Here is a 17,538-nt window from a genome sequence, read left to right on the forward strand (position 1 = left end):
GCAATAACTACCTTCCTCCCTCAGTGCTCTGGCATATCAGTTATTTCCATCTCTAACCCCTGGAGTTGAGCAAGGGCCAGGGTTACTGTTCCCATTTCACACATGGAGAACAAGTCCTGGGAGGGGTACAGTGGGTTGGGACCAAGGTTAGGACCAGGGGGTCCTTCCATGCAAGGAGAGTGTGGAGGCAGCCTGAAGCCCCACTTCTCTCCCATGAGGGGACACCCAGACCCCCTTTAGAGAGTGCCTTGTCAGTGGGGAGAGCTGAGGGGCAAGAAGGATCCCAGGGAGGGTTAGGAGTGTGGGCCCAAAGCCTGTGACCAGCCTCTACCTGGGACTTCTCAAGGGGGAGAGACAGCAGTGCACATAGGCCACGGGGACCATCTGGTCATTTCCCTGACCTCAGGTCAGGAGAGTGAGCCCGGCTCCTGAGAGGGCAGGGGGTGGCGGTGTTGAGGGGAAGGGCCCAGGGAAGGGAGGACCAAGGAAATGGCACGTGGAGCCCCATTTGCCCCTAGAGCTGCTCGGAAGCCAGGCAGGTACAAACGTGGGGAGAGATGGTATCAGAGGGAAGGTGCCTGGTGTTCATTCAGCACACACGTTAGTGCCCCTTGAAGGGGGTGCTCCACGAGAAAGGGCTCAACCCCCCGCCTCCAGGAGCGCTTGGACCTCTCATAAGAATGTCTGACTTAGAAGTGACAAATCTCAGGTCGGGCTGGCGCAGGCTTGGCCCATTCCCCTCTGTGGCAGCAGGGGCTGGCGAGGCGGGGAGGTCCTAGGAGTGGCTCCGCCAGCGAGAAAAAGGCGGCAGCAGAGTGGAGGGCTGGAGCAGGGGGCCATGTGGGGCAGAGACACCTGGGGAGCCCCCTTGGAGGAGCCTGGGTGGCACACCCATTTCCATCACTTGGTTTGGGTTCTCAGTATTTCTGTGGGTTTCTGACAGCGGCTGGTGAGTTTTCAGAAAAGGGAAGATGGCCGGAGACACACCAGGTTTTAATACCCATCCATCCTGTCCCCCAGGCCACCTCCCTCTGCCTGACACGTTCTGTCCCCCACCTCAGCATCCACACGGCATCCACCTGCTTCCCTCCCGGGATGTGGGTGACCCTCCTGGGCCTTGGCCACCACTCCTGAGGACTTTTAACAGAGGGAGGGCATCCCTGTCCACAATGTCAGAGGGTTGGACTAAGAGGATTAAAACAGTTGGGGGGAGGGGCTTTGGCCCCCATCGTCAGACCCTGTATCTGAGGCCTAGAGGCCTGTGGCTGGGGTGATGAGTAGGGAACCAGTCCCAGGTCCTTCTGTACCCCGCAGCAGGGAGGATGTATGTCTACTGGGGGCAGATGTTCATTCTCCTGAGGTGGCTAGGGCTGGGGACACATGGTGTTCAGGAGGTGCATATTGGGGGCTTTAGTGGCTTCTGTGTAGCCCTTCAGAAGCCTTGAAGGCCACACACCCCCAATGACTTCGGCTGTGGACAACAGGGCCAACCACTCTCCCCGCCAGAGAAACCCCTGATTCATGCCCAGTGCACGCCTTGTGCCTGGGGGCCCCAGGTCAACAGATGTATTAGCCCAGGTGGTCTCAGACACTGACACAGGCGTATTGAACAGAACAGAAGGGGGAGAGATGGGCAAGATGGCTTTGGGCCTGGGGGAGGGCGGTGAGCTTGCTCTGGTGACCTGGAGACCCCTGACCCCATCCAGCATCCTGTCCTGGTTGGGTAGCAGCCACCACAGGTTCCAGGGCCAGAGAAGGGTACTTGGGGCTGAGGAAAGCCAGGGGAGGGGATCCAAGCCGAGCCAGGAGCCTGAACTGGATGGAGGTGGTAACTTTCCAGGCTGAAGATCCTCACGTGGTCCCGCAGGAGAGGAAGTCAGGGGCCTCCCAGGGATCCAGGTGGGCAGCCCATCCCATGAGCCTGAGGACCTCTCCCAGGGAAGCGTTCTGACTTCAAGGGCACACCAGGGCTCCAGGATCAATGTGGAAGCTTCTGTTCTTGCTTCTGTCCCCAGACTGTCCCTTCATCTTGGGGAACTCGCTTTGAACCCTCCTGATGCCAGAGCCAGATGGACCCAAATGTAACTTACTGGTTTTCCTTAGAACAGCTGAGGCAGCCTTGCATTTTCAAAAGGAAGTTTGTTAGTATTGAAAAAGACAAACTGGAGATGACAGAAAATGCAGCTGTCTAATTTCTAAAGCAAGACTTCTGCTCTCACAGTCCTCCAGCTCTGGCCCGGGCCAGGGCAGCTGTGTGGCCCTCTGCCTGAGCTGGAGTCCCGGAGCCCCTGCCTGTCTCCACCTGCCATCATGCTCTGTGCTTTGGGGACATCATCTGGGACACACGACTCCAAGCCAAGACCCTTTTCTCTCCCTGCCACCCACCTGGCTCCTGCAGATGTCCCTTGTCCAGTTGGTTGAGGGACCCTGTGCTGGCAACAGTCCAGGGAGTGACCCTGTCCCTCCAGCCCAGAGGCTGGCAGTCTTCCCTCCTGTGGTACCTCAGCAGGGCCCCCGTCCTGGGAGGGCCTTCCTGGTCAGCCCTCCTCCGAGATCTCCTGCGACACCTCTGCCTACAGCCTCTCTGCGGCCACCACCTTCCCAGAGGCCACCCGGCGCCAGGCAGAGGGCTGGTAGGTGCTCTCGTCGCTGGCGGAGGCCTGCCAGCCCAGGGTGAGGCCCAGCAGGGCCCGGCCCTGGCAGAGGAAGTTGGGGTCGGAAAAGCAGTAGAGCATGGGGTCCAGGGCACTGTTGAGGTAGGTGAAGGCCAGGGAGCCATGGAAGAGCTGCGAGCAGATGTCCAGGGTGCAGCAGGCGTGCAGGCGGAAGGCCACGATGGAAGCTTTGCCGAAGATGACACTGTGCAAGAAGCAGACCGCGTAGATGGCCACGACCGCGGCCAGCATGCGCACGGCCCTCCGCGGGCCCGCCTGCACGTCCGGGCCTCGGCGCCGGCTGGTGAGCGTGATGTTCATGATGGCAAAGAGGAGGAGCGCCAGCGGCAGGAAGGATTCCAGCACGAACAGGGCCTGGTGCCAGGGGAGTGAGGCCGAGGGGCTCGTGCCCAGCTGGTAACTGAGGCAGGAGTGGCTGGAATCGGTGGTCGGGATCAGGTGCCCGTTGAGGAGCAGCATTCCCCCCCAGAGTCACCCGGCCCCCCCGGGCGGCTGCCCACACGGAGGCCCTGCTCAGCACGTGCTGAGGCCGCACCACCTTCAGGTAGCGGGCGAGGGAGGCGGCCGCGAGGGAGACCGTGCTTGCGGAGCGGTTGGTGGCGATCACGAAGAGGTTGACTTTGCAGGCAGTGGCCCCGAAGCGCCAGGTCTCGTGGAGGAAGTAGTAGTCCACGCGAAGAGGCTGGTTGATGATCAGGAGAAAGTCGGCCACCACCAGGCTGACCAGGAACACAGTGCTGGATGTCCAGGGCCGCGCGTGGAAGCAGCAGAGGAAGAAGGCCAGGCTGTTCCCCCCAGGCCCAGGACAAATTCCACGCTCAGGACTGGCGCCAGGAAGGCAGACACCATCGGGGAGGAGGCCGGGTGGCAGGGAGCCGGGGCCTCTCCAGGTGACCCCAAGGCAGTGGTGAAGGCAGAGGGTGAGGAGGAGGGAGGGAGTGAGGAGGGAGAGAGGGAAGGAAGGGGAGAGGGAGAGCTCAGGTTATGAAATTCCATGGGCTGCTTGCACCGTGGGTCTGAGAGACGTTTCTACGGTCATCCTACCCCCGTACGAGAGTGTTCAAGGGTTAGTGCTTGCTATCAGCCGGCCACCGCGATGACTCAGTATCCTGGGGTTTTCCTCAGCATCCTCGCAGGCACTGAGAAACGCTGTGTTCCCATTTGCAGGCAAAGGGGAACCCTGCAGCCTGCCCTCCCTCCCTCCACGCCTCCCCTGGGTACCTCCCCGGGTACCGGGTGGCCTGTGGCCTGTGTGTGAGGTCTCTAAGCTCCGCCTCCGTTGGAATCTGCATTGCCCCTGGCGGAGGAGGCTGCAGGGCTCATCAGGGTGAGTGGAGGCCCAGAGAAACCCTGAGGTGGGAGGAAGGCCCAGCTGGGGTGAGGTTGGGGAGAGTGTTCACAGCCCTGAGTGGTCAGACATTGGCCTGCCTGAAGGCAGGAGCTTGTCCTGGCAACTCAGAGCCCTCCGGTTCATGCAGACCACCCTGGACCCCTCCCACCCCATCACAGACGCAGACTGGGTGGCTGCCTCCCTGCCCACACCAGCTCTGGCAGCAGGGACTGTGGAGCCAACAAGACATCGTCCTGGGAGAGGGAGGCGGGAGTCCAGTCAACACCCTGACCGTCGTGCTCACAGCCTGGTGAGAACAGCCTGCTGTACGTCCGCCAGCCTGCTGTCGTTATTCTCAGATTCCTGATGCTTCCAAAGTCTGTGATGGTCCCAAGTCCACATCCGTGATGAAGTACATCCCACAGGCAGAGGGCTCCCCTACCAAGTTTCTACTGCCATGGCCTGGGGACATGGGGGCTTCTCCCACGAACAGAACAATCTTGAGAGTCCTCGAGGTTCCCTGACACTGTCCACCCCACTTAGCCGGCCATCACCCAGTACTCCCTGCGGAGAGGGGAGTGGGAAGCTGTGGCTGGCTTCAGATAAGGTACGAGTCCTGCTCCCCTCTGCATGGTATTCTCATGAGCCCATGGCACCAGGCCTGCGGGCAGAGATGAGGGCCCGGGGCTCCTGGTAACCTGGGACAGAACCAAGAGGGGCTGTGGTTCCAGGCTCCGGGATCTGACATGCCCCACCCCCTTGCCTCCATGCCAAACGGCTGTGGTCAGCAGGGCGCTGCGTGCTGCCAACTCTGAGTCTCTGGGTTTCAGACGCAGTGGCCGTTGGCCCCTCTCCCACAGATCCTCCAGGCCTTTCTGCTGCCCTGGGTTCCCACTGGCCAAGGCTGAGGGCAGATAGGCCATAACCACGGGGTGCAGGGTGGTGGGACCACCAGACTGAGCTTTGAATACAGACAAGCCTGGGCTGGAAACAGAGCTGCCTGCTTTCCAAATCTCTCTGAGCCTCATCTGTAAAATGGGGTGCTACCACCTTCTTGGAGAGCTGTAAGGATTAAATGAGGTCATGTATGTGAAAACGTCTAGCAAATTCCCTGGCACAGAGTCGGTGTTCAGAAAAACGGGAGATCTAATTTTCGTGATTTTCTGTCTTGGATTAGGCCCACCCTTGGCACTAGGGGGCCCTTCTCGTGGCCACGTGCACCCTGCCCAGGGGGCCTCCCTGGGACATTCGTGTGTTCTGTCCTCAGCTCCTGTACAGAGAAACACATCACTGCAGCCCGGGCACACGCCCAGCCTCTGCCCTCACTGCCCTGAACCGGTGGAAGCTTCGGGGGAGGCTGGTGGTGTTTCTTCATTGCTTGTAGGAGAGGAAATCCTCTAGAGCGGTAGGTGGGTGAAGGTCCCGACATCCCTCAGGGCCGGAAGTCCTTTCAGCAAAGTCAGGGTCTCCTTTGCCGTTGTCAGTGGAGGGGATCGAAGCAATGAGCCGGCAGGCTGGGGCGGGGGAGGCAGGGTTCAGACCCAGGTTTTCTGGAGGAAGCGCTGACTCTACCCAGGGACCTGTTTCATCCAGATCCAGCTTCAGTTCCCCCCACGTGCGACCCCTCACCAACTTCTCAATGAAGCCCCATGAAACCGAGCCCGGATCTCCCTCTGCAGGTTGCATGATTCGTCTGTACCCACTGCTGCGTCCGGGGCTCCCAGCACTCCTGGACCCCACGGGGGCCTGTACATAGCAGGGGGGAGAAGGGGGAGGAGGCCAGACAGCCCTCCCCCCTGCTGCCAAGCTCCTGAACAGCTTTACGCCCCTCTGAAGGCTCATCACAATGTTTGTGTATTATTCCAGCTGGGGGGATTTTGTGTTTTTAGTATTTCTACGTTTTCTACAATGAGCACAAGTCACTTCAGTTACTGGGGAGAGAAACCTCAACAGATGCTATATTTTAAAGTTACGTAAAAAGAGTAAGTGAGAAAGAGGCAGAGGGACGTCAGCTGTGCCGCAGGACAGGCATAGGAGCTCGCATGGAGGGGCCACACATACAGCATGAGGGCTTCTCTACAAGCAGGGGGAGCCGATCACAGACCCTCCACAAGGTCCACGGTCACCCAGTGCTCCAGATCTCCCTCCCCCCTGCACACGCACACAGTCATGGGAGCACCAGGTGTCTGGCAAAGATCACAGGCTGTGTGTGTGCAGACCCGTAGGTGCCCGTCTGTCAGGAAGCCTTTACTAAGGACCTTCTTGGCAGCAGGCAGGTGCTGCGCTGAGCCTGTGGACAGAGGGATGGAGAGGACCCTGGCCTCGGAGCAGTCCGCCCGGCAGAACCCTGCAGGGCAGTGGGCTGAAGGCTGTTAGGGGTGAAGGGGAGCTACAGCCCCCAGGAACCTGGCAATCCTGGAGAGGACAGGAGGAGGATGGATGACAGTGATGTCCAGGACCCGGCCCAGGAGACACTGAGTCACTCGGCAGCAGTGCACGTAGAAGCGGTGGGGCTGAGAGAGTTACTTGGCAGGGGTGGCGCTCGGGGGCACCCTGTGGCAGCTCTGGGCCCGCAGCATGAGGATCAGTCACCCCAGGGGCTTCTTGCGGGCAGGGTCCTGAGTCACAGACAGGGCCGTGGAGCCTTGCCCTCGTTCCCAGCTATACCTGTGGCGACGCCAGTGGGCGGGGCTCAGACAAGGCTGGGATCCCAGGGAAAGATGGGCAGTCCCACAGTTGGGGGTAAATCCTCCCCGGGTACTCACGCGGTCCCAGCTGGCACCAGGAGGCTGTCATCGGGGGTCAGGCTCAGGCGCCGTCCTTCCATCGTCACCACCGAGGAGCCCTCCTAGGAAAGAGGAATAGGAGAAACAAATGGAGGCTGTCAGGCCACGGCACCTGTCCGAGCATCCCTGAGTCAGCCTTGGCAAGGAGGCCCGGGAGCTGATCCGGGCTGTGGGCACCCCAGGAGCAGCCTGGTCCTCACAGGCAGGCAGGAGGCAGTGCCCCCCCCCGCCTCCCCCCCGGGCCCACTTGCCAACTGCCACAGCCACACGTCCACGTCCTGTCTCGGGCCTTCGCTGCTGCCTTGTCCGCAGACCATCACCTGCAGGGAAGTGACACGGAGCTTTCCGGCACATCCTGCCCCACGTGGGAGATGGCCTTGAACCTGGCCCCGAGACACCAGGCCTGCGTGGGGCAGGGATGGGGCCCGCAACACAGCCTCATTCCCAGGTGCGGAGCAGAGAGCTGGCCTTGGAGAGGAAGGCTGCCCAGGCCACAGGGCCCCCTGGCCACCTGCTGTTGGGGATCACACGTGCCTGCCCTCCACATCCACCTACATTTCTGGCCCCTCGGACGCACGACACAACTGCTGACCCATGTGGAGGCACGCCTACCAGGGGCACACGAGGCACGTGTGTGTGCATGGCACAGCACAGATGCACGTAGCACACACGCATGAACTCCCCAGAGGATGCCCACCTCCCTTCCTCGTGAGAGGTTAGGAATCTGGCCTAAGGAGGAGGAGGAGGGAGGTGGGAAGGGATGAATGAGAGCGAGAGGGAGGCCGAGCAGCTCTGACCTGCATCAGCCGGAACCCACAGCTGCTGTGCAGGCCACGCTCCCAGCGGCCCAGAGTGGGACTCAGTAGATGTTGGCTGGAGTGAGCTGAAGCAGGGAGAAGGAGGGGTGTGAAAGAATGGGGTGGGGGAGGCGTGGTGGGGCGCGCCGGCTCTCACAGCCCTGTGTAAGCTCAGGGCTCGGCTGGCTGGGCCTTTTAGGGCAGGTTTGCATCCAGTGATCATCCCCTCCACGGGGGTATCTAATTCAAACTCCAAGGGATGTACCAGTGGCAAACGGTAAAGCACAAGTGAACGTGAGCCTCCTGGCAGGTCTCCTCGTTGCCACACTTGCCCTCCTGATCCAGTCCTCACTCAGGCTACAGTGATCTTTCTGAAACACCACTGTAGCCTGGTCAACCCCCTGCTCCCCGCTTCAGCACTTGGGTGAAGCTCTCTTGTTTCCAGGATTTGTCCTTGCACCTTGCCCAGCCCAGGAGAGCTGCTAGCATGTGGGCACTGCCTGCTACTTTGGCCATCTACCAATTGTATCTGCTGCCCCCACTCCCCTGTCCTGGTTCCCCAACATCAGCTGTTTGCAATGTCAGCCTGTTTCAAGCCTCCATGCCTTTGCTTAGGCTTCTCCTTCACCTGGAATGGGCTCTCCATCTCCCTTTTTTCCTTTTGCAAACTCCTACAATAGCTTTAAAACTCAGCCTATACATCACCTCCTCCAGGAAGTCGTCCCTGACTTCCCTCACAGCTTGGTTCTTCCTTTATCCTCCTATGGCTTCCTGTAGCTTCTCTACCAAAGAAGGTATCACATGATCGTGGCAATTGTTGATTAACTTCTCCATTTACTAGACCATACACTCTCTGAGACAGTGACTCTATCTTATTTTCCTACTAAAGCCTGAAGCATAATAGGCACTCAATAAATGTTGAATGGAAGGAGGCAAGCCTTGTTTGGGTCTCTCTCTGTGCAACTCTCCACCCAACCCTCACCCCCAAATATCTCTTTCCCTTCTGGCTGCCAAGGCTATGATTGGCCAAAGGCCCAGGAAATCCTGGCAGGGAGATGACCCCAGACCCCCAGGAATCTCTCAGTGGATGCGGCAACCCCCTACTCCGAAGGCAAAGAAAGATTGCTGGGGACCACATAACCTCCATGGGCTTCCACTCACAGCAAAGCCATCATTCTCAGAGTCAGGGAGGAAACAAGAAGACCTATGCTTGTGTCCACAACCTCCAAGACTGGCATGTGAGTGTGTGTGTGTGTGTGTGTGTGTGTGTGTGTGGGTGTGTGTGTGTGTGTGTGGGTGTGTGTGTGTGTGTGTGGGTGTGTGTGTGTGTGTGTGGGTGTGTGTGTGTGTGTGTGGGTGTGTGTGTGTGTGTGTGGGTGTGTGTGTGTGTGTGTGGGTGTGTGTGTGTGTGTGTGGGTGTGTGTGTGTGTGTGTGTGTGTGTGTGTGTCCATGTGTAATTAGTTCCCATCTCCCGGGGCTGCTGGGCAGATGCCCTGGGTGGCCCAGGGCTGTGTTACCTGGGTCTCATAGGTGTCTCCAAACAGGCTGAGGGGTATGCCAGCCTGCAGCTCCTTGCGGTGGCCAGCCAGCCAGACCTCCAGCGACATGGGCTCCATGACGGACCGTGTGCTCAGGGGGAATGGCGGTTCCTTGAGCAGCTGGTCTGCACCCACAGCACAGCTGTGGTCAGTGTCCTCTGGCCCCGCCGGCCCCGCCCCAGAGGGCCCAGTTCCCAGGGGTCCCAGCTCCCAATCGCTGGAATGGGCTCTGGCTCCAGCTCAAGGACCAAGCAGCCATGGGGGGTACTATTTGGTGCCATCTTCTTGTGCCTTGGGTACAGGGCAGAGTACTCAAAAGGAGACTCCCACGACCCACCCTCCTCCGGAAAAGGAGGGAGGGAGGGAGGGAGGGGGAAGGGGAGAAAGATGGTTCCTAGTCGCCTTACCAGGGTTGGGTTTTCCTGTTCTGTGCTGCTCAGAGCTAAGGAACCTGCAGGCACAAAGGGGGAAGAGTAGTGGCTAGTGAGACACGCATGCGCGCACACACACACACACACACACACTCATACACTCCGGGGTGCAGGAGCCCGCACACACTCATGGTGCCCTCACACAATTTGTTGTATATCCACCATCCTTTCCCTCCCCTCCCCAGGGGGCTTTCCACCCTGGGGAGGGGCAGACTTTCTCCCTAAATCCTGGACTTGATGGCTCCAGGCTGGCAGGTACTGCTGAGGAGCACTGCTGGGCTGGGTCTGCTCTCCCCAGCCAGGGCATGGGGCCTCAGGAGAGCGGGGGGCAGGGGCTGGGCTGGGAGGCTCACTCCTGGATGATGGGGGCCAACTGTGTGCCGAGATCCTCGCAGTAGAACCACTTCTCAAACAGGACGTCAGTGGTGTCGCCTACGTAGTACCTGCCAGAACAAAAAGTGGGCACCCAGCTCCCCACCTGGAAGTCCTCAGGGCAGCCTTCCTCGGGCCTGGCTCTGCTCGTGATTGGCCGGGCCCAGGCCGGCCCTACAGAGCTGACGGCCTGCTTCATCCTGTTAGCGCAACCTAGTGGCCGATGCACGCTCACCCACACTCGGCTCTCCCAGGAGCCCCCGTGTGGCCCCAACGTGGGTGGGCTATTACCGACCCCGTTCCCATAGCTCTTACTGGTTCCCCAAACTTGACCATTTACAAAGTAGATAGAACTCCGAGGTTCAGGGAGAAGCTGGGTAACTTGGCAGGGATTACACAGCCTCTAAGTGGCAGAAGCAGGGCAGACTGGAGACAGTCTTAGAAACACAGCATCAGTGACAAATGCTTTTCCAGAAGGGGAAGCTGAGGCTGAGCCTGATCCGGGCCCTAGTGTGCTGGCACTCTAGGTCAGAGCACACGGAACCTTAAGGAACCAACGTGCTGAAGATGTCCCCCAGATGAGGGGGTCCTTCTTCTGGGGTCATGGATGGCTCTGAGAACTGGAGCGAAGCGCTGGGCCTCTTCTCTGGAGGAAGGTCCATACGCCTGTACACATAGCCTCTAGTAGACTCCCTGAGGCCCACCCAGGCCGGCAGCCCGGCCTGGCGTGCAGCTCCACTGGCCTGAGGAGCGCGGGGGCAGACCGGGGCTGGGCCTCAGGGCCCTGTGTATGCAGCACATCTACTGACTGAATGCCTAATCCCCAAGCTTAGCTCCCAGTGCCGGGCCAGCTCTGCTCTTCGGCTCCTCCTGAAAAAGAGAAGTGGTCCCGCTTATGGGCGATGGTTTGTAGACACACAGTGCATCCACCCTGCCTGACACCCTACGTTCTATCCTGGGATGGAGCTGGCCACTGGAAAGCCTCATAACTGGACCTCGATGCCCTCCAGGAACTGCCTTCAGAGTGGCATTTTAATGTTGAGCCCCTGGCTTTTATTAAAGGTCAAAAGCAGCCAGATGAAATCTGTTATTGAATTTGCTGTAAAAGTGTTACTGAAGACGCCGTCCTCTCCATCACTGAAGACTCCCCATATAAAGCCCCATGTCAACAATCTATTTTCGAATTTAAGGCCAGGCAGCTATTTCTACAACAGGCTATTCTGCAGTAGATTAGATGATTAGCAGTCATTAACATGGCGTTTTTGCAAAGCATTTAATAGCATGAGAGATATGTAAAAAAAAAAAGCAAAACTCAAACCCGTGCTTGCAATAAGACTGCAATGTTGTAAGGTGTAGATATGCATAGAAAAAAGATGAGATGGACGTCTAAGTGCTTTGTTAGCTTTCATTGGCGGGATGACTTTTTTCTGCTTGTTTTCTCTTTATTTTGTTTTATTGAGATATCATTCACATGCTATCAAATTTACCTTTTACCTGACAAGTCATTTTAATTTTGTTCATTTTGCTTTCTTGTACTTTTCCAGATTTCAAGATTGATCATGTATGACTTTGGTAATTAGAAAAAAAGGGAAGAATTTTTTAAATGTCCATTATAACACAAGATGTGGACATTTTTAAAATGTCCATTATAACAGAGTTTTCTGATTTCAGTAACTTGCTGGGAAATTTTAATTTTCTTAGTTAAAAAATAGCTTAGCTTTTGGAAAAATCTGGGTCCCCCTGAACCACAGGCTGAGTCCTCCTTTCAGAGGATAATAATCGGGTGACTGAATGGAACAAGATGGGAACTCTGTTCTAGAAATCTGCTATAGAAACAGAGCACCCATCTCTGCACCCATATTCGTCCCCTCCTTGGTGTTTACTCACACTCCCATCTAGGCTGTCCCGGCCCTAACTTCGTATTTCTCTATAATGCCAGCTCGGCCACTTTCTAGCAAACTCAACTTCCCTGGGCCCAGTTTCTTCATCTGTAAAGTACATAACGGTACCCACCGGATAGGATCATTGTGAGGGTTAAAGGAATAAATACACATAAAGCGGTGGCCAGCACATAGTAAGTGTTATTCAAATGTCAGTGCTGGGTGTGGAATGAGCTGGGGTAGAGAAACAAGAAGAGGGGCGTACTGGCGGAAACTCAGCTCTGGGGTGGGAGGCTGGGAGAAGCAGCACTGTTCCGGGGTGCCCTGGGCCAGGTGGGTTTGACTTTGGCATCCATCCCCCTGCCCTTCCCCAGCAGACCTCAGTGCAGAAAGCACAGGTTCTGGGTCTTCCCTGGTGGTCCAGTGGTTAAGACTCCACGCTTCCACTGCAGGGGGCGTGGGTTCAATCCCTGGTCGGGGAACTAAGATCCCACATGTTCCGGGCCCAGCCAGAAGGTGTCAGGCTGATGGGCTCCCAGGCGGTCACAGAGAACACCCCGTCTCCCCAGCATCATCAGACCCACCCTACCACCTACCCCAATCCCTCCCCATCAGCCAGCAAATGCAGGATCTCCATTGCCACCAGCCCTTTCGGTGGCTGAGTGGCTTTCTTGGGTCTATCTAGGATCCTGCTGCTTCCCTCCCATCTCTGCGCCAGACCCCCAGACCAGGCCCACTTACCTGAGTGCATCTAGCTCCGTTTTCAGCCTCCTCCGCTCAATCACCAGCCCCACTGTGTTGGCAAACCTCTGTGGAGAGTGGGGGACCCCAGCGGGCAGGAGGAAGATCTGCAGGGGTGGGGACAAGGTGCCAGCCCCCCACGGAGGCCTCAGTGCTGCAGCGTCCCAGGCCTCCCCAGCTGACCACAGTCCAGCCCAGCCCCCTCTCTTCCAAGCCTCCACCCGGGAACTAGAGGAGATGTCAGGCTGTGCTGAGATGGACAGCCTTGAGGAGGAAGTGCCTGAGGACGGGGCCGAGGCAGGCTGGGCAGGTAGGAGGGCAGGAAGAGGCTGGGAGCACAAGACCACCACAAAAGCCAGGAGAGTGGACATGCTGGGGTCCTGTTCTGGGGCCCAGCCTTACCTCTCCCTGCCGAATGACCACATCCCGGTGTCTCCCTTGCTCCAGGACTTGGAGAAGCATGTCGCCTTCTAGCTGGTAAAACACCTGTGGCAAAGGACAGCTGACAGGCTTGGACCCTCCCCAGTCCCTCTTCCAGATCTTTGGCCTGAGTTCTGACCAGGAAACCTGAGGAACTTCCTGAAGGCCTCAGGGTTCATGAGCACCTCGGTCGCTCTCACGTGAGGCCCCAGCCTCCCCTGACACAGGCCACAGATAAAAGGGCTGGGGACACATGAGGATCATACCTTGACATTAAAGTGATGACCAAAGTACCCAGGACGTAACAGGTGGTGTCTGGCTTGAGGGCAGGAGGCTGGCTGAGATGCTTAGCGGACAATTCAGGGACCCATCAGCCAGGTAAGGAGAGCTACCCATTTGCTGCATCCTAGGGGCTGGGCAAGCACTTTCCTAATCGGACAGGCTGTGTTTTATTGTGCTGTGCTTTATTGCGCTTCCCAGATACTGCGTTTTTTTTTTTAATTGAAGGTTTGTGGCAACCTTGCATTGAGCAAATCTATTGGTGCCATTTTCCCAACAGTACTATTTCTAAGTTAAGGTATGTATACTGTTTTTTTAGACATAATGCTATTGCACACTTAATAGACTACAGGACGGTGTAAACATAACTTTTACATGTAGTGGGAAACCAAAAGATTCATGTGACTCACTTTATTGCAATATTTGCTCTCTTTCAGTGGTCTGGAACCGAACCTGCAATATCTCTTAGGTATGCCTGTACATTATCAGAAATCTTTGTGACAACCTCCAAAAATATTATTAGCCCCATTCTGCAGAAAAGAAAAAAGGGAAACTGAGGCTCAGAGAGTGAAGCAACTTGCCGAAGGTCACACAGTTAGTCCTGGAGCAGCAGTTTGGACCTGAGTCTGAGTGTAGCTCTGGAGCCAGTGCTAGCTCCTCTGGCCACAGTGATGCCCTGGAATGGGGCTATGCTGGTCCAAGTCCCTCTGGAGGTCGACTGGACACATAAATGGTCATGTAAATGGTGGACTTGATGCTGGAAGCTGGGATGAGTTGGGGGCTCTGGGGATGGAAGCACTTGCCCCCTGCTGTCTCCCTGGGGCGGGGAGCGGGTGCCGCAGGGCTCCTACCGCATTTTCTTATTCCATCCTAAGTCCCTAATTAACATGTTTACTGAGATTACCCATGGCACTGGGAGGAGGAGGAGGAAGACACATTTTCTCTTTACCAGTCACACATTGCACGGGTGTTAAGAGCCCCAGCCAATAGTTGAAGGGGTGTTATTAATAATAATTATTACTATCGTGTAAGGAGTTAGAGGAGATAGAGGTTCTTGTCCCAGAGTCTACTAAAAGAAATCAAGTGAGCTCAGGGAAACTAGAGAAATGTGGCTTTACAGTCTGACATGAGGACAAGCTGACACAACCCCTCTGAAGGGCAACGTGGCAAAGGGCAGGAAGAGCCTTCACAGCTCACACCCCTGTAAGGGTTTCTTGGGATGCAGGACCTTCCACGCTGAAACCGTCAAATTCCAGGGAAAACCAGGACAGTTGGCCACCTTACAGCTTGTCCTAGTCATTCCATCTCTAGTAAAGTGGCTTCAGTGAATCAGAAATGCACCTGGCTCGGAACTTCCCTGGCGGTCCAGTGGTTAAGACTTTGCCTTCCAATGCAGGGAGTGTGGGGGTTCGATCCCTGGTCAGGGAGCTAAGATCCCACATGCCTTGCGGCCAAAAAACCAAAACATAAAAACAGAAGCAATATTGTAACAAATTCAATAAAGACTTTAAAAAAAATGGTCCACATAAAAAAAAAAATCTTAAGAAATGCATGTGCCTCGTGGCCGACGTACATGGCTGTTTTATCACAGCACATGGTAATTAAAGGCATAGCATCCAGTGTCACCTGGCCCTCAGCTCGGCCAGGTCACCGTGTACTTTTGACCAATTCAGTTAGCCTTTCTGTGCCTCGTTTCCTCATTTATAAAATGACAGTATGTACTCAGAATGTTGCTGTGAAGTGGGCCCAGGGTGCTGTACACAAAGGTACCCAGCACATAGTTATTAATATTAGCTATTACTAGCTATTAATATTAGTGATGGAAGGGATAGAAAAATAATGCTAATAATAGCAGTAGGGGAAATGGCACTATTTTATGATAGAGACAAAATAGAGAACATTATGCAGCCATTGAAAGCGATGTCTCCGAATAACTGTTAATAAAATGGGAAAATACTAAAGTTATCATATGAAAGCAAGATTCAGAGCTACACCTAGCAGGTTTCTAATTATGTAGCCATACATGTATAATCCAGGCAGTGTTCACCATGGCATCCCTGAGTGGTGGGATTATGAACGAGGTATACATTTACGTTTGTCTTTCCTATATTCTGCACGTTTTCTACAATAAACAGTATTTACTTTTATTATTAAAAATAATTCATGCAAGTTATTTAAAACAAATAAGAAAAAACTTATCAGGCTCTTCTAGGGAGCAATCCTGCAAACTCCCCCCAAACCCTCCTCAGCTGGGAGGAAGCCCCTATGTGTCTGTAGATGTGGGAGGTGTCCTTCCATGGTTATGGGGAGAGGAGGAAAGGCCTAGAGAATTCTAGGGAGGGGGCCATACCCCTTAGGCCCCACAAATATCAGGGAAAGCTGGAGTGGGCGGCAGGGCTGGAGCGATGGTCTGGGCCAAAGTCAAGCCCTTTCTGGGCAGGCTACAAGGTGTTAGTGGCCATTAAACAACTTAGAAAGAAATCTTAGAAAGTGGAATTTTAGAGGCCTGTCCTGTGATGAGGGACAGGCCAGGCCTAGCCTGGAGCAGAGGTGCAGATCCTGAACAGCAGAAAATCCCGAACAGCCACGGGCAATCCAGAAGGAATGATGCTCTGTTTGGAAGTAAATGATGTTTGGGGCCTGTGGCTAACTAGAAGATGAACTGTACTGGCCGTTGGATCGAATCTGGCCTCCGCAGCCTGGAAAGGCCTTACAGGCAGGCGAGGGCAGAGAGGGGCTGAGGGTGCAGAGAACCCATGTGTATTAAGCACCTAAACCCTGTGCCAGGCTCTGTGCACATACCCTACCCACACTGCAACCTTCCACCAGCCAGGGGCCGGTGTCCCCCGTGAGCTGTGAGGAAACAGTCTCAGAGAGGTGATGTGATGGGCCCTGCCAAATCACATGGTTGGTAAGAGGCAGACTCCAGGTCCAGCTGACTCCCAGCCCAGGCTCCCTCGCACCTGTGCGCCCCAAGGGAAGGAGTCAGGTAACTGGAGTGTGTGTGGTGGGTAGAGCCCGGGCACCTGAAATGCTGTTGCAGAGGCCTCAGTTCAACCAGGAGGAGAATTTGGCTCAGTGACTCCCTTCCCTCACCAGGGAGGAGCCTGGCCCCTGGACTCTCCTCAGATTCAAGGACAGGCAGGGACAGAGAGGATGTTGACCCTCAGCCCTGTGGCTGCCAGGGCCTGTGGCTGGCACTCTCCCCCACCGCAGGTAGGACCAAGCCATCACAGATTGAGGGGAATTCCCAAATTCCTCCCAACCACCTGAGGGTCCCTCCAGAGTGGGGACACCTGCTCAAGCCAGCCCTCCTCACCCGCCAGCGACCCAGCTGAGTCAGGGTTTGGTTTGGGCCCCTAAGTGGATACCCATCCACTTGGGGAGACCTTGAGGTGGGGCTGGGACAGAGGTGGTAGGGGGCAAGAAGGGGAGGAAGGAGGGAGGGAGACGGGAGAGGTGGGCACTGAGACCTGGGCTCACAGGGTGGAAGCCTCTGGAAGACAAGATGGGGGTCCTGAGGCTGACTGAGGCAGGCAGGAAAGACCCTGTGACCGGCCTCATCTCCCCCACTGGGGCCACTCCCAATCCAATCCCATCTTCTCTCTGTAGTTTTGATTTTCCTGCTGACGTTTTCCAGAGGAAAACGGCCTCCAGTGAGGTGTGTTGTGAGAAGTGGGTGGCGGGAGAGGGGCGGGGCCTAGGACGGGAAGAGGCGAGGGGTTGGCTGGCCCGGGGTCCTCCTCACTCTGCCCTCCCCCACGCCTTAGGTGCTCGGCAAATGCTTGTTAAGCGAGGGATTCTCCTATGTTCCCTCCAGTCCCCGGCTGCGGCTGAGACACCAGTGGTGGGGGGTGGAGGCTGGTGACCAAGCTGAACCCCGGACCTTGAACCCCAGCATCAGGCCCCCCATACTGAACCTTTGCCACCAGAGATTCTGATAGCTGGGAAACCATCTGTGTCTCTCAAGGGGGCCCATCTTTTTTCTTTGAGTTTACTTTTGTTTGTTTACTTTGGGGTTGATAGCACAGAAATACAGTTCAAAATTCAAGGTACAGAAGGGTATTTAGTACAAATTCCCCCTCCCACCTGCCCACCCCTCCATCAAATCGCTCCTAGCAACTGATGTGTCTTGTGCCCTCTAGATAAGGAGGGGGTCTCACTTTGGAGGCCAATCTTGCATTATTCAGGTTTGGGGGCGAGGGGGCCAGGGCATCCCCCCCCCGGAGCATGGACGGCCTCTGTGTCTGGGGGCTGATGCCCAACAGCTGGAGCCTCTCACACCCGC

The 17,538-nt window shown here is 56.2% G+C and overlaps 2 protein-coding genes across 3 annotated transcripts in view; both read right to left on the reverse strand.

Moving 5' to 3' along the window:
* Positions 1–2,004: 2,004 nt before the first annotated feature.
* Positions 2,005–5,827, reverse strand: OXER1 (oxoeicosanoid receptor 1). The gene is given in 3 exon segments (XM_024753512.1): positions 2,005–3,158; positions 3,160–3,470; positions 3,473–5,827. Coding segments are annotated over 3 exon segments (1,095 nt in total). The 5' UTR covers positions 3,672–5,827; the 3' UTR covers positions 2,005–2,573.
* Positions 5,828–5,937: 110 nt separating this feature from the next.
* HAAO (3-hydroxyanthranilate 3,4-dioxygenase) overlaps positions 5,938–17,538 on the reverse strand; it is a 13,691-nt gene continuing 2,090 nt past the window's right edge. The window contains exons 3-10 of one of the 2 annotated variants that reach the window (XM_024753515.1): positions 12,954–13,037; positions 12,552–12,658; positions 9,912–10,001; positions 9,535–9,578; positions 9,107–9,252; positions 7,043–7,111; positions 6,771–6,853; positions 5,938–6,672 (exon numbers count right to left, since the gene is read on the reverse strand). In XM_024753515.1, coding sequence (XP_024609283.1) covers positions 6,594–6,672; positions 6,771–6,853; positions 7,043–7,111; positions 9,107–9,252; positions 9,535–9,578; positions 9,912–10,001; positions 12,552–12,658; positions 12,954–13,037 — 702 coding nt within the window. In that variant the 3' untranslated portion in view covers positions 5,938–6,593. The other variant, XM_024753514.1, reaches the window with a different exon arrangement.

The sequence above is a fragment of the Neophocaena asiaeorientalis genome, unplaced genomic scaffold (genome assembly GCF_003031525.2).
Source record: "Neophocaena asiaeorientalis asiaeorientalis breed wild unplaced genomic scaffold, Neophocaena_asiaeorientalis_V1.1 scaffold171, whole genome shotgun sequence".
In the NCBI taxonomy this organism is placed as follows: domain Eukaryota; kingdom Metazoa; phylum Chordata; class Mammalia; order Artiodactyla; family Phocoenidae; genus Neophocaena; species Neophocaena asiaeorientalis.